The sequence below is a fragment of the Ornithorhynchus anatinus genome, chromosome 7 (genome assembly GCF_004115215.2).
Source record: "Ornithorhynchus anatinus isolate Pmale09 chromosome 7, mOrnAna1.pri.v4, whole genome shotgun sequence".
NCBI lineage: Eukaryota > Metazoa > Chordata > Mammalia > Monotremata > Ornithorhynchidae > Ornithorhynchus > Ornithorhynchus anatinus.
Window position 1 is genome coordinate 78,422,317 of NC_041734.1, and position 16,633 is coordinate 78,438,949.

The 16,633-nt window shown below is 50.1% G+C and overlaps 1 protein-coding gene across 3 annotated transcripts in view; it reads right to left on the reverse strand.

The window, feature by feature from the left end:
* Positions 1 to 16,633, reverse strand: part of SPATS2L (spermatogenesis associated serine rich 2 like) — a 71,634-nt gene that overhangs the window by 28,674 nt on the left and 26,327 nt on the right. For 2 of the 3 annotated variants that reach the window (XM_039912768.1, XM_029069684.2), the window contains 2 exons: positions 2,055 to 2,123; positions 143 to 251 (listed from right to left, as the gene is read on the reverse strand). In XM_039912768.1, coding sequence (XP_039768702.1) covers positions 143 to 251; positions 2,055 to 2,093 — 148 coding nt within the window. In that variant the 5' untranslated portion in view covers positions 2,094 to 2,123. Of the gene's footprint in view, positions 1 to 142; positions 252 to 2,054; positions 2,124 to 14,795; positions 14,840 to 16,633 lie in introns of all 3 variants that reach the window. The other variant, XM_039912769.1, reaches the window with a different exon arrangement.

The window sequence follows — 16,633 nt, forward strand, 5'->3', positions numbered from 1 at the left end:
AGGCCCAGAGAAGTGAAGCGACTTGCCCAAAGCCACACAGCTAACAAGTGGCGGAGCCGGGATTAGAACCTGTGACCAGGTGAGGGCTCTAGCCAGCGGGCCGTGCTGCTTCCCGGTCCGGAGGCGAGACGCTCCCGCTTACCATCCACGAAAGCCTGGATGGCTTTATCCACATTATTGTCGAACTGCTGAAGCACCAGCACGATCTCATTTTTCCTCCTGTTGGGGACGACCGATCGGACGGCCGAGATCTGGAAAAAAGATTTGGAAAAGGCCCGCTTAAATGCTGCATTCCCGGCCCGGTGAGGCTGACTGTCTTTCAGAGGAGAAAGAAAGTGAGCACGGAACCAGGACGGTCCATTCAGATATTTTCCCGTTCGCGGCGGATGGGTCTGACCATCTTTAAAAGGCCCCTCCAGACCCTCAGCTCATCGTAGGCAGGGAATGTGTCCGTTTATTGTGGTGCTGTCCTCTCCCAAGCGCTTAGTACAGAGCTCTGCACACAGTAAGTGCTCATAAATACGATCGAAGGAATGAATGAATGAGAAAAAAGGCTAGCACGGACCCAGAGTGACCCATTCAAATATCGGCCCAGTCCTGGGAGGGGTGTCTGAGTATTATTAAAAGGAATAAAACAGGGCAGCACAGAACTGTAACGGTCCATTCAATATTTTCCCATTCCCGGCTGGTGTATCCGAGTATCTTTAAAAGAAGAAAAAAGGCCGGCGGAGAACCGTAACGATCCATTCAAATATTGGCCCATTCCCGGCGGGTGTGTCTGTCTATCTTTAACACCTCCCACGGCCCTCGTGTATAGATGTATATCTTTATTATTCTATTCATTTTATTAATGATGTGAAAATATCTATAATTCTATTTATTAATATTGATGCTATTGATGCCTGTCTACTTGTTTTGTTGTCTGCCTCCCCCCTTCTAGACTGTGAACGCGTCGTTGGGTAGGGATTGTCGCTATCTGTTACCGAATTGTACTTTCCGAGCGCCTAGTACCGTGCTCTGCACACAGTAAGCGCTCAGTAAATACGACTGAATGAATGAATGAAAGGAAGAAAAAACTGTGGCATGGAACCATGTCGGCCCATTCAGATATTTTCCCATTCCCGGCTGGTGTATCCGAATATCTTTAAAAGAAGAAGAAAGGCTGGCAGAGAACCGTAACGATCCATTCAAATATTGGCCCATTCCCAGCGGGTGCGTCTGTCTATCTTTAACAGGAGGAAATTATTTGGCAGGGAACCAGGATGGCTCATTCCAATATATTCCCCCTCCCGGAAGGGGTATCTGAGAATCTTTAAAAGTAGAAAAAAGGCCATCGTCGAACCAGTAGGGCCCACTGGAATGTTTTCCCCTTCCAGGCGGGTGTTTCTGACAATCTTTAAAAGCCGAAAAAAGGCCATCTTGGAACCGGAATGGCTCTTTCCAACAACCCGTCCTCTTTCCGGTCCCGGGCGCCCCGTTCATTCATTCTTTCAATCGTATTTATTGAGCGCTTACTGTGTGCAGAGCACTCTACTAAGCGCTTGGAAAGCACGATTCAGCAATAAAAAGAGACAGTCCCTGTCCACACCGGGCTCGCAGTCTAGAAGGGGGGAGACAGACAACAAAACAAAGAGGCATCAGTATAAATAAATAGAATTATAGATACAAACACATCAAAACAAGGAAACGGGGATCTATATAAATAAATAGAATTATTGATATATACGTATGTACATAAGAGCTGCGGGGCCGGGGGAGGACAAAGGGAGAGAGTCGGGGGTGACGCGGAGGGGAGAGGGAGCTGAGGAAAAGGGGGGCTAAGTCTGGGAAGGCCTCTTGGAGGAGGTGAGCCCTCGGTAGGGTTTTGAAGGGGGGAAGAGAGATTGTTCGGCTCGTTGACGCCCTCCGGGCTCTGAGTGGAACAATCCAGTCCCTCGGCTCAGAGGAACCAAAGCAGCCTCGGCACTTGGAGCGACTGAGGCCTCTCTCCTGGACGTGTCGAGGGAGGGGGGCTCTGCGGACCCCCAGCGTACAACTCTCCCACTCACCCCTACCTTTTCCTTGATGTTCACTTGAGTCTGGATTTCAGCCATTTCTCTCCCGAGGGCGGGGAAAAACGGGACCTGTACGGGATGGAGACAGAGAGAAAATGGGAAGGAGGTTGAGAATTCCATGCTGACTTTGCGGGGCGTCACCGTTCGCTCATTCAGTCGTATTTATCGAGCGCTTACTGAGTGCGGAGCACTGTACTAAGTGCTTGGGAAAGTACAATACAACGAATAACGGTGACAGTCCATTCATTCAGCCAGTCAGTCATTCAATCGTATTTATTGAGAGCTTACTGGGTGCACAGCACTGTACTAAGCGCTTGGGAAAGTACAATACAACAAATAACGGTGACAGTCCCTTCATTCATTCATTCAGTCGGTCATTCGGTCGTATTTATTGAGAGCTTACTGGGTGCAGAGCACTGTACTGAGCGCTTGGGAAAGTGCGATGCAACAAGCTACAGTGACATTCCCTGCCCACGATGAGCTCACTTCATTCATTCATTCGCTCATATTTATTGAGCGCTTACTGTGTGCAGAGCACCGGACTAAGCACTTGGGAGAGGACAATAGAGCAATAAACAGTGACAATACCTGCCCCCAAATAACTCACAGTCTAGAGGTGGGGAGATAGACATTAATACAGATAAATAAAAAGACAGATCTGGGCATAAGTGCTGTGGGGCGGGGAGAGGGGGGAAGAGCAAAGGGAACCAGTCAGGGAAAGGGAGTGGGAGATGAGGAAAATGGGGGCTCGGCCTGGGGAGGCCTCTTGGAGGAGACGGACCTGCAGTAGGTCTTAATTTATCGAGTGCTTACTGTGTGCCGAGCACTGTACTGAGCGTTTGGGAAAGTACCATACAAGAACGACGAGTGAGATTCCCTGCCCACGATGAGCTCACTTCATTCATTCGTTCGCTCATTCAATCGTATTTATTGAGGGCTTACTGTGCGCGGGACACTGGACTAAACGCTGGGAGAACCCAGTGATCCCTACCTTCCAATTCCTTTGTTTCCCTCACGGATCTCTCCCCCTCTCACCCAGCCCGGAGCCCCCTCATTCCTTCAGTCGACTCCAGGCCTGCCGAACTCATTTTTATATCCTCCTCCACACTCACGTCTACCTGGATGCCCCAGTGTCTCCATTTTGACCACTCAAGTGGGCATTACCCTTCCCTCGTGGCGTCCTCCTTGACGCCTCCCTCTCATTCAACCCACGTATTCGATCCGTCCCTAAATCCCGTCGGTTCCACCGCCTCAGGATCACTGAAATGCGCCCTTTCCTCTCCTTCCCAACCGCTGCCATGTTAATCATTCCTTCGTTCGATCGTATTTATCGAGCGCTTACTGTGTGCAGAGCCCGTGGGAGAGTACAATGTAACGACAGACACATTTCTACCCACAGTGAGCTCAAAGTCTAGAGGGGAAGACAGACATTAATATAATGGGAGAGAAACAGCGTGGCTCAGTGGAAAGAGCCCGGGCTTGGGAGTCGGAGGTCGTGGGTTCTAATCCCGACTCCGCCACTTGCTGCTGTGTGTCCTTGGGCAAGTCACTGAACTTCTCTGGGCCTCAGTTACCTCATCTGTAAAAAATGGGGGTTAAAAAATGCGAGCCCCACATGGGACAATCTGATGACCCTGTATCTACCCCAGAGTTTAGAACAGTGCCCTGCACATAGTAAGTGCTTCACAAATACCATAATTATTATTAGTATTATTATAAATAAATAGATAGGTAGATAAATATGTAAATAAATTGTAGATATATTCAGATGTATGGAATGGAACGGAAGGATGGAATTGGAATGATTACTGTTACTATTGTTAATAAAAGGAATTGCCTTTAGATTTGGCAAGAAGGAAACAAAATAATAATAATAATAATAATAATAATAATGTTGGTATTTGTTAAGCGCTTACTATGTGCAGAGCACTGTTCTAAGCGCTGGGGCAGATACAGGGTCATCAGGTTGTCCCACGTGAGGCTCACAATCTTAATCGCCATTTTACAGATGAGGTAACTGAGGCCCAGAGAAGTGAAGTGACTCGGCCACAGTCACACAGCTGACAAGTGGCAGAGCTGGGATTTGAACTCATGACCTCTGGCTCTAAAGCCTGGGCTCTTGCCACTGAGCCACGCTAAGGTGGTGGAGAGACTTTGGTAAGATCCCACCTGATAATAACTGTGGTATGTGTTAAGTGCTTACTCTGTGCCAAGCACTGTATTCATTCATTCGATCGTATTTATTGAGCGCTTACTGTGCTCACTGCCCTGAGCACTTGGGTGAGTACGGTAATAGCAACAAACAGACACGTTCCCTGCCGACAACAAGCTTACGGTCTAGAGGAAGAAGGGAGAACGAGTATCGAATCCCCACTTAATCCAAGCACTTACAGTGCCCAGCGTTTAGTACGGTGCCTGGGACATAGTAAGAGCTTAAAATATACCAGCGCCGTACGACAAGCGTCGTGCCTTAGTGGCAAGAGCCCGGGCTTGGGCGTCAGAGGTCGTGGGTTCTAATCCCGGCTCCGCCACTTATCAGCTGTGTGACCTTGGGCCAGTCACTTCTCTGGGCCCCAGTGACCTCATCTGTCAAACGGCGATCAAGACTGTGAGCCCCATGGGACCACGATTACCTTGTAATTACCCCAGCGCTTAGAACACTGCGTGGCACATAGTAAGTGCTTAACAAATGCCATCATCATCATCACCATAATTATAATCACAATCATGATTATAATTATAATGTTATTAATATATTATTATTCTCTCCCACCTTGATTATTGCATCGGCCTCCCGGCTGACCTCCCTGCCTCCCGTCTCTCCCCTCTCCAGTCCACACTTCCCTCTGCTGCCCGGATGATCTTTCTACAGAAGCGCTCGGGCCACGTCTCCCCCACTCCTCGAGAACCTCCAGGGGTTGACCATCCATCCACCTCCGCATCCAACGGCAACTCCTCGCCATCGGCTTTAAAGCCGTCCATCCCCTGGCCCCCTCCTACCTCACCTCGCTTACCACGAACCAGCCTGCACATTCCACTCCTCTAAATCATTCATTCAGTGGTATTTATTGAGCGCTTACTGTGTGCGGAGCACTGGACTAAGCGCTTGGAAAGTACGATTCGGCAACAGATAGAGACCATCCCTGCCCAGTGACGGGCTCCCAGCCTGGAAGGGGGAGACAGACAGCAAAATAAAACAAGTAGACGGGCGTCAATACCGTCAAAATAGAGAAATCCCACCTTCTCCCTGTCCCTCCATCTCGGCTAGCTGGTCACCGACCTCTCGCCCAAGTCCCGCCTCCTTCGTATCCGACGATGACTCTCCCGCCCTTCAAATCCTTATGGAAAGCCCATCTCCTCCAAGAGGCCTTCCCCGACTGCACCCTCCTCTCCTCTTCTCCCACTCCCTTCTGCGTCGCTCTGACTTGCTCCCTTTGCTCATCCCCTCTCCCAGCAACACCCCGCTTTTTATTTATTTCTATTAATATCTGTCTTGCCCTCTAGACCGTAAGCTCCCTGTGGGCTGGGAATGTGTCTATCAACTCTGGCGTACTTTCCCCCGTGCGATATATTTCTATCAATTAATATCCGTCTCCCCCTTCAGATGATAAGCTCCTTGTGGGCAGAGAGCGCGTTGATCAACTCGGAGAAGCGGCACGGCATATTGGATAGAGCTTGGGCCTGGGAGTAAGAAGGTCGTGGGTTCTAATCCCGGCTCTGCCACTTGTCTGCTGTGTGACCGTGGGCAAGTCATTTCACTCCTCTGGGCCTCGGTTCCCTCATCTGTAAAGTGGGGATTAAGACTGTGAGCCCCATGTTGGACAGGGACTGTGTCCGAACCGACTACCTTGTATCTACCCCAGCGCTTAGAACAGTGCCTTGCACATAGTAAGCGCTGAACGAATACTATAATTATTATTATATTCTTATACCGTGCCATTTCTCCAATCTGTAATTTATTTTAATGTCTATCTTCCCCCTCTCCCCTGTAAGATCCTTTTTTAAAAAATAGCATTAATTAAGCGCTTACTATGAGTTTAAGTGTTGCGGTAGATACTACTTGATTAGGTTGGACACAGTTCCTGTCCCACAAGGGGCTCAGAGTCTAAATAGGAGGGAGAGCAACCGCTGAATCCCCATTATTCATTCATTCCTTAATCTTATTTATTAAGCGCTTACTGTGTGCAGAGCACTGTACTAAGTGCTTGGGAAAGTACAACACAATAATAAACATTGACATTCTCTGCCCACGGCGAGCTCACAGTTTGGGAGGGTGGGGGGAGTTTCCAGTTGAGGAAACTAAGGCACTGAGAAGTGAAGTGACGATAATATTAATAATGATTATGATCGTTGTTAAGCGCTCACTATGTGCCAAGCACTGTTCTAAGCGCTGGGGTAGATACGAGGTCAGGTTGCCCCACGTGGGGCTCACAGTCTTAGACCGCATTTCACGGATGAGGTCACTGAAGCACAGAGAAATGAAGTGACTTGCCCAAAGTCACACAGCTGACAAGCGGCAGAGCCGGGATTAGGACCCACGACCTCTGACTCCCGAGCCCGGGCTCCTTCCACTAAGCCATGCCACGGGACTCTTCTTCTTCCAAGGGATTAGTACAATGCTCTGCACACAGTAAGTGTTCAATAAATATCCACGATTGATTGTTTAAGCACTTACTATGTGCCAGGCACTGTACTGACCACTGGCGTAGGTAGACGATGATCACGTTGGACACGGTCCCTCTCCCACAGGGGGCTCACAATCTCAGGGGGAGGGAGAATGCGTATTAAATCTGCATTTTCCAGATGAGGGAACTGAGGCCCAGAGAAGCAAAGTGACCTGCCCACGGTCACACAGCGGACAGGTGGCAGAGCCGGGATTAGAACCCAGGTCTTCTGACTCCCAGGCCCGGGCTCTTTGTTCAGGGGCTGCCGGAGGAGTTGGACATGGGGCTTGAGGGAGGGGTCCACTTGTCCCAGCTGGAGAGGAAGGTGGAGACCCCCGCTGCTCTGGACACTTTGAGGGCAGACTGGAGTCGGATCCATCAATCCATCAATCAATCAGTCGGTCAATCGTAGTTATTGAGTGCTTACTATGTGCAGAGCACTGTCCTAAGAGCTGGGGAGAGTACAATCTAGCAATAAACAGACACATTCCCTGCCAAAATGAGCTAATAGTCTAGAGGGGGTGACAAACATCAATACAAACGAATAAATCATAGCGCTGGACACAAGTGGTGGGGGGCTAAGCGGGGGGATGAAGAAAAGGAACAAGTCAGGGTGATGCAGAAGGGAGACGGAGACGAGGAAAGGAGGAAAGGAGTCAGGGAAGTCTACGTCTCCTCCCCCGTTCTCTCTCCCTCTCTCCCTCCAGGCTGGCATCTCCTCCTACCTTCGGGATGTCTCCGCCTGGATGTCCTCCCGCCACCTCAAAGTCAAAACGTCCAAGACTGAGCTCCTTATCTTCCCTCCCAAACCCCGTACTCTCCCTGACTTCCCCGTCACCGTGGATGGCGCGACCATCCTTCCCGTCTCTCAGGCCCGTGACCTCGGTGTCGTCCTTGCCACCGCTCTCTCATTCACCCCGCACATCCAATCCGGCCCCACGCCTGCCGGTCTCACCTTCACAATATCTCCAAGATCCTCCCTTTCCTCTCCATCCAGAGGGCTATCATACTGGTACAAGCTCTCATAATATCCTCACTGGATTATTGTGTCAGCTTCCTCTCGGATCTCCCTTGCTCCTGTCTCTCCCCACTCCAGTCTATATTGCACTCCGTTGCCCGGATTATCTTTTTACAGAAACGCTCTGGGCATGTCACTCCCCTCCTCAAAAACCTCCAGTGGTTGCCTATCAACTTTCGCATGAAGCAAAAACTCCTCCCTCTTGGCTTCCACGCCGTCCATCCCCTTGCCCCCTCCTACCTCACCTCCCTTCTGTCCTTCTCCATCGCAGCCCGCACACTCCGCTCCTCTGGGGCCGCTCACCTTCTTACTCTGCCTCGTTCTCCCCGTCCCGCTGTAGACGCCCGACTCATGTCCTACCCCTGGCCTGGAACGCCCTCCCTCCTCAAATCCACCAAACTAGCGCACGTCCCCCTTTCAAAGCCCTATTGAGGGCTCACCTCCTCCAAGAGGCCTTCCCAGACTAAGTCCCCCTCTTCCTCAGCTCCCCTTCCCCTCCCCATCGCCCCAACTCGTTCCCTTTGCTCTACCCCCCTTCCCTGCCCCACAGCACCTGTGTATATGTGTATATACCTATAATTAGATTTATTTATATTAATGCCTGTTCATTTATTTTGACATATATATATATATATATATGTATCTATAATTCAATTCAGTTATACTGATGTTATTGATGCCTGGTCACTTGTTTTGATGTCTGTCTCCCTCCTTCTGGACTGCAAGCCTGTTGTGGGCAAGGATCGTCTCTCTTTATTGCTGAATTGTACTTTCCAAGAGCTTAGTACAGTGCTCTGCACACAGTAAGCACTTAATAAATGTGATTGAATGAGTGAATGGAAGGCCTCTTGGAGGAGATGTACTCTCAGTAGGGCTTGGAAGCGGAGGGAGAGTCATTATCTGTGGGATTTGAGGAGGGAGGGCGTTCCAGACCACAGGCAGGATGTGGGCCGGGAGTCGGTGGTGAGACAGATGAGATAGGGGCCCAGTGAGAAAGTTGCCATTAGAGGAGCCAAGTGTGCGGGCTGGATTGGAGTAGGAGACTACAAACAAAAGTCACCATTCATTCATTCATTCATTCAATGGTATTTATTGAACACTCACTGCGTGCAGAGCACTGTACTAAGTGCTTGGAAACAATTTGGCAACAGAGAGAGACAATCCCTACCCAAAAATGGGCTCACAGTCTAGCAGGGGGAGACAGATAAAATAAAACAAGTAGACGGACATCAATACCATCAGAATAGATAAATAGGATCATAGAAATATATACATCATTAATATAAATAGTGATAAATATGTATCTACACAAGTGCTGTGGGGAGGGGAAGGGGGTAGAGCAGAGGGAGGGAGTAGGGGCGAGGGAAGGGGAGGAGGAACAGAGGGAAAGGGAGGGCTGAGTGCGGGAAGGCCTCCTGGAGGAGGGGAGCTCTCAGTAGGGCTCTGAAGAGGGGACGAGAGCCAGTTTGGCGGAGGCGAGGAGGGAGGATGTTCCAGGTCAGAGGTGGGACGTGGGCCAGGGGTCGACGAAGGGACAGGGGAGAACGAGGATCTCGTTCAATCTCGTACAATCCTGCACAGATCCCCCGAGTAACGCAACTGGAATCTACAATATCCTCTGTACTTTTGCAGGGGACTCTTTGGCAGGCTCTCATACTCAGTCGATCAAGGTTATTTATTGAGCATTTACTATGTGTACAGAACTGCACTTGGGAGATTACATCCCCCCACCACCTGCGGAAAAGGCAGGAAAAGGGTAAAAGGCTAGCTTAGGTTTCCTGCTCTATCACGTTTCAACCTAAAGGCTGAGCCAGGGTGGAATGTTTGAGTTTATTCCAGCCCTTCACTCTTTTCTAATAACGATAATGAATAGTCGTATTGTATTAAGCCGCGGGGTAGATCCAAGACAATAAGGTCCTACATGGGGCTCATGATCTAAGTAGGAAAGAGACCAGGGATTGAATCCGCATTTTGCAGATGAGGTAACTGAGGCACAGAGAAGTCGAGTGACTTGCCCGAGGTCCCACAGCTGGTACGTGGCAGAGTCAGGATCGGAATCCAGGTCCTCTGACTCCCAGACCCATGTTTTTTCCACTGGGGTATGCTGCTTCTCAAGGAATGTGCCTAACAACTCTATAGTGTACTCTACCAAGTGCTTAATAATAATAATAATAATAATGGCATTTTTTAAGCCCTTACTATGTGCAAAGCACTGTTTTAGCACGGGGGGCGGGGGATACAAGGCAATCAGGTTGTCCCCCGTGGGGCTCACAGTCTTCATCCCCATTTTCCAGATGAGGTCACTGAGGCTCAGAGAAGTGAAGCGACTTGCTCAAAGTCACACAGCTGACAAGCGGCGGAGCCGGGATTCGAACCCATGACCTCTGACTCCCAAGTCCGGGCTCTTTCCACTGAGCCACGCTGCTTCTTGAGATTGTGAGCCCCATGTGGGACAGGGACTGGGTCCAACTCGATTAGCCTGTACCTACCCCAGCGCTTAGGACAGTGCCTGGCACATAGTAAACATTTAACAAATACCATAATTATCATCATGATTACTCAGCGCTGGGGCGGATACAAGCAAGTTGGGTTGGACATAGCCCCTGTCCCACATGGGGCTCATAGTCTCCATCCCCATTTTCCGGATGAGGTAACTGAGGCCCAGAGAAGTGAGGTGACTTGCCCAAAGTCACACAGCAGACAAGTGGAAGAGCCGGGATTAGAACCCATGACCTGCTGATTCATTCATTCATTCAATCGTATTTATTGAGCGCTTACTGTGTGCAGAGCACCGTACTGAGCGCTTGGAAAGTACAATTCGGCAACAATTCCCAGGCCCGTGTTCTATTCACATAAGAGGGAAGCAGTGCGGCTTAATGGAAAGAGCCCGGGCTTGGGAGTCAGAGGTCATGGGTTCTAATCCCGGCTCCGGCACCTGTCAGCTGTGTGACCTCGGGCGAGTCACTTCACTTCTCTGGGCCTCAGTTCCCTCATCTGTAAAATGGGGATTAAGACTGTGAGCCCCACGGGGGACAACCTGATTACCTTGGATCTACCCAGTGCTTAGAACAGTGCTTGGCACATAGGAAGCACTTAACAAATACCAGAATTATTATTACTATCATGAATAGCATCAAGATAAATAGAATCGCAGATCTACACACAGCATTAATACAATAATTAGAGTAACACGTAATACATACAAATATAGACAAGCGCTGCGGGGAGGGGAAGGGGGTAGAGCGGAGGGAGGGAGTCGGGGCGACGAGGTGGGGGGAAAGGGAAGGCCCAGTCAGATCCCACACTGTTCTTTTCTGCTCCCAACGCACTCATAAATGACCTGTGCTGTCACTGGGTCCTCTTTCACTACAAAGGACAACTACACACACACATGTACACATATAAACACACAGACACACGCACACACACAGATCCCACACTGCCCTTTTCTGCCACATATGCACTTCTAGGTGAACATCCCTGTCGCTGGGGTCTTCTTTGACGGCAAAGGACAGCCACACACACACACCCCCCCCAACACTGCTCTCTTCTACCCCAAAAGCACTCGAAGGTGAACTTAGCTGTCACCGGGGTCTTCTCGGACTACAAACTACACACACACACCCATTCAACACTGCTCTCTTCGACCCCAAAAGCACTCGACGGTGAACTTAGCTGTCACTGGGGTCTTCTTGGGCTACAAACTACACGCACACACCCAATCACACCCTGCTCTTTTCTACCCCAAAAGCACTTGTAGCTGAACTGAGCTGTCACCGGGATCTTGGACTACAAAGAAAACCCACACGCACGCACACACACACACACACACACACACACAGATCCCACACTGCCCTTTTCTGCCACATATGCACTTCTAGGTGAACTTCCCTGTCGTTGGAGTCTTCTTTGACTGCAAAAGACAACCACACACACACACACCCACTCTACACTGCTCTCTTCTACCCCCAAAGCACTTGTAGGTGAAGTTAGCTGTCACTGGGACCTTCTTAGACTACAAACTACACACACACACACACACACACACACACACAGATCCCCCACTGCCCTTTTCCGCCACATATACACTCAGGAGAACTTCATTGTCGCTGGGGTCTTCTTTGACTGCAGAGGGCAACTACACACCCACCCACCCACCCACCCACTTAACACTGCTCTCTTCTCCCCCCAAGAGCACTTGTAGGTGAACTTAGCTGTCACCGGGGCCTTCTTGGACTACAAACTACCCACACAAACACACACAAGCACACACAGAACCCACACTGCCCTTTTCTGCCACATATGCACTTCTAGGTGAACTTCCCTGTCGCTGGGGTCTTCTTCGACTGCAAAGGACAACCACACCCCCACACCCCCACTCAACACTGCTCTCTTCTACCCCAGAAGCACTCGAAGATGAACTTAGCTGTCACTGGGGTCTTCTTGGACTACAAACTACACACACACACAGCTCCCCCACTGCCCTTTCCTGCCACATATGCACTCAGGAGAACCTCCCTGTCGCTGGAGTCTTCTTTGACTGCAAAGGACAACTACACACACACACACACACACACACACTGCTCTCTTCTTCCCCAGAAGCCCTCGTAGGTGAATTTAGCTGTCACTGGGACCTTCCTGGACTACAGACTACAAACAAACACACACACACACACACACACACACACAGAGATCCCACACTGCCCTTTTCTGCCACATATGCACTTCTAGGTGAACTTCCCTGTCGCTGGGGTCTTCTTTGACAGCAAAAAACAATCACACACACACATACACACACACACTCTCAACACTGCTCTCTTCTACCCCAAAAGCACTCGCAGGTGAACTGAGCTGTCACCGGGGTCTTCTTGGACTACAAACTACACACACACACGGATTCCCCCACTGCCCTTTTCTACCACACATGCACTCAGGAGAACCTCCGTCACTGGGGTCTTCTTTGACTGCAAAGGACAACTACACACACACACACACACTCACACACTGCTCTCTTCTACCCCAAAAGCACTCGTAGGTGAACTGAGCTGTCACCGGGGCCTTCTTGAACGACAAAGAAAACCACACACACACACACACACAGATCCCACACTGCCCTTTCCTGCCACATATGCACTTCTTGATGAACTTCCCTGTCGCTGGGGTCTTCTTTGACGGCAAAGGACAGCCACACACACACCCCCCCCCCAACACTGCTCTCTTCTACCCCAAAAGCACTCGAAGGTGAACTTAGCTGTCACCGGGGTCTTCTCGGACTACAAACTACACACACACACCCATTCAACACTGCTCTCTTCGACCCCAAAAGCACTCGACGGTGAACTTAGCTGTCACTGGGGTCTTCTTGGGCTACAAACTACACGCACACACCCAATCACACCCTGCTCTTTTCTACCCCAAAAGCACGTGTAGCTGAACTGAGCTGTCACCGGGATCTTGGACTACAAAGAAAACCCACACGCACGCACACACACACACACACACACACACAGATCCCACACTGCCCTTTTCTGCCACATATGCACTTCTAGGTGAACTTCCCTGTCGTTGGAGTCTTCTTTGACTGCAAAAGACAACCACACACACACACCCCCACTCTACACTGCTCTCTTCTACCCCCAAAGCACTTGTAGGTGAAGTTAGCTGTCACTGGGACCTTCTTAGACTACAAACTACACACACACACACACACACACACACACACAGATCCCCCACTGCCCTTTTCCGCCACATATACACTCAGGAGAACTTCATTGTCGCTGGGGTCTTCTTTGACTGCAGAGGGCAACTACACACCCACCCACCCACCCACTTAACACTGCTCTCTTCTCCCCCCAAGAGCACTTGTAGGTGAACTTAGCTGTCACCGGGGCCTTCTTGGACTACAAACTACCCACACAAACACACACAAGCACACACAGAACCCACACTGCCCTTTTCTGCCACATATGCACTTCTAGGTGAACTTCCCTGTCGCTGGGGTCTTCTTCGACTGCAAAGGACAACCACACCCCCACACCCCCACTCAACACTGCTCTCTTCTACCCCAGAAGCACTCGAAGATGAACTTAGCTGTCACTGGGGTCTTCTTGGACTACAAACTACACACACACACAGCTCCCCCACTGCCCTTTCCTGCCACATATGCACTCAGGAGAACCTCCCTGTCGCTGGAGTCTTCTTTGACTGCAAAGGACAACTACACACACACACACACACACACACACTGCTCTCTTCTTCCCCAGAAGCCCTCGTAGGTGAATTTAGCTGTCACTGGGACCTTCCTGGACTACAGACTACAAACAAACACACACACACACACACACACACACACAGAGATCCCACACTGCCCTTTTCTGCCACATATGCACTTCTAGGTGAACTTCCCTGTCGCTGGGGTCTTCTTTGACGGCAAAAAACAATCACACACACACACACATACACACACACTCTCAACACTGCTCTCTTCTACCCCAAAAGCACTCGTAGGTGAACTGAGCTGTCACCGGGGCCTTCTTGAACGACAAAGAAAACCACACACACACACACACACACAGATCCCACACTGCCCTTTCCTGCCACATATGCACTTCTTGATGAACTTCCCTGTCGCTGGGGTCTTCTTTGACGGCAAAGGACAACCACACACACACACACCCACTCACACACTGCTCTCTTCTACCCCAAAAGCACTCGTAGGTGAACTGAGCTGTCACCGGGGCCTTCTTGGACTATATAGAAAACCACAGACACTCACACCCGGATCCCACACCGCCCTTGCCCGCCACATATGCACTTCTAGGTGAACTTCCCGGTCGAGGGGGTCTTCTTTGAATTCAAAGGACCGCCACGCACACACACGTATCCCCTCACACACCGGCAGAATCCACCCCGCATTTTGGTTTAATGGTGAAAAACGCCCAGCGGCACACTTCTCCTTAGACCCTTCCCCACCCAGGCCACAGACCGAGCGCCCTAAAACGCCGTCACCCAAAAGCCGCGGGCAGAGGAAAGTCGGGAAGGCGGTGGTTTTCCACTCACCTCTTCTGAGTCTCCCTCGTCTTTCCGGACCCGAAATGCCGGAGCTTGGTGGGTTTTCGGTTAGGGGGAAAGGAAAGAAACCGGAGTGTTGTATTTAGACAAGTCATTCGCCGTCAATATTTGTCTGCTAAGGCTTGTTTCCATAAGCCGATCCAAGCTGGCAGGCGCCGAGGCCGCCACCTGAGATCGTCGGAGATCTCTCGGTGTGGGCTGGGGGGAGACGAGCTCTAGTCCCGTTTGGAATAATAATGAAAACAATAATAATGATGGCCTTTTTTTAATGGTATTTGTTAAGCGCTTACTATGTTCTAAGCGCTGGGGTTGATACAAGGTAATGAGGTTGTCCCACATGGGGGTCACAGTCTTAATCCCCATTTTACAGATGAGGTAACTGAGGCACGGAGAAGTGAAGTGACTTGCCCAAAGTCACGCAGCTGACAAGTGGCGGACCCGGGATTAGAACCCCTGATCTCTGACTTCCAAACCCGGGCTCTTTCCACTAAGGCACGCTGCTTCTCGTGGCATTTGTTTAATGGCATTTGTTAAGTGCTTACTATGTGTCGAGCGCTGCTCTAAGCGCTGGGGTGGACACAAGCTAATCAGGTTGGACACAGTCCCTGTCCCACATGGGGTTCACGTTCTTAATCCCCCTTTTACAGATAATAATAATAATCATATTTATTAAGCATTTACTGTGTGTCAAGCACCGTTTTAAGCACCAGAGTAGATACAAGGTAATCGGGCTGGACACACGAGGGGCTCCCAGTCTTCAGCCCCATTTTCCAGAGGAGGAAACTGAGGCCCAAAGAAGTGAAATGACTCGCTCAAGGTCTCACAGCACACAAGGAAGGGGCCAGTGGGGCTGTTTCAAGCCATAACGCTAACGACTGATAGATAAATGATGAGTTCATAATCCCAGCTCTGCCATCCGTCTGCTGTGTAACCTTGGGGAAGTCACTTCTTTCATTCGTTCATTCAGTCGTATTTATGAAGCGCTTACTGTGTGCACAGCACTGTACTAAGCGCTTGGGAAAGGACAATACAACCATCAAGAGTGACAATCGCTGCCCACGACGAGCTCAGTCTAGTGCGGGGGGAGACAGACATCGATACAATAAATACTATGGTATTTATTGAGGGCTTACTATGTGCAGAGCACTGTACTAAGCGCTTGGAATGTACAAATCGGTAACAGATAGAGACAGTCCCTGCCCTTTGACGGGCTTAAGGTCTGTATGGGGGAGACGGACAGACAAGAACAGTGGCAATAAATAGACTCAAGGGGATGAACAGCTCATTAAAACAATAGCAAATAGCAAATAAATAAAAGATCTGGACACAAGTGGTGTGGGGCTGGGAGGGGAAGAGCAAAGGGCGACGCAGAAGGGAGGGGGAGATGAGGAAAACGGGGGCTTAGCCCGGGAAGGCCTGTGCCTCAGCTGCCTCATCAATAAAATGAGGAATAATCAATCAACGAGTCATGGGTGTTTATCGAGTACTGTTTGCAGAGCGCTGTACTAAGCGCTTGGGAGCATCCGATATAACAATATAATGGACACAGCGTGGTTTGGTGGCAACAGCCCGTGCTTGCCAGTCAGAGGACGTAGGTTCTAATCCCGCCTCCGCCACCTGTCTGCTGTGTGACCTTGGGCAAGTCGTTTCACGTCTCTGGGCCTCAGTGGCCTCATCTGGAAAATGGGGATGAAGACTGTGAGCCCCATGTGGGACAGCCTGATGACCTTGTATCTACCCCAGCACTTAGAGCAGTGCTTGGCACATAGTAAGCACTTGATAATAATAATATTATTACTATTATATATGTGTGTATGTGTATATAT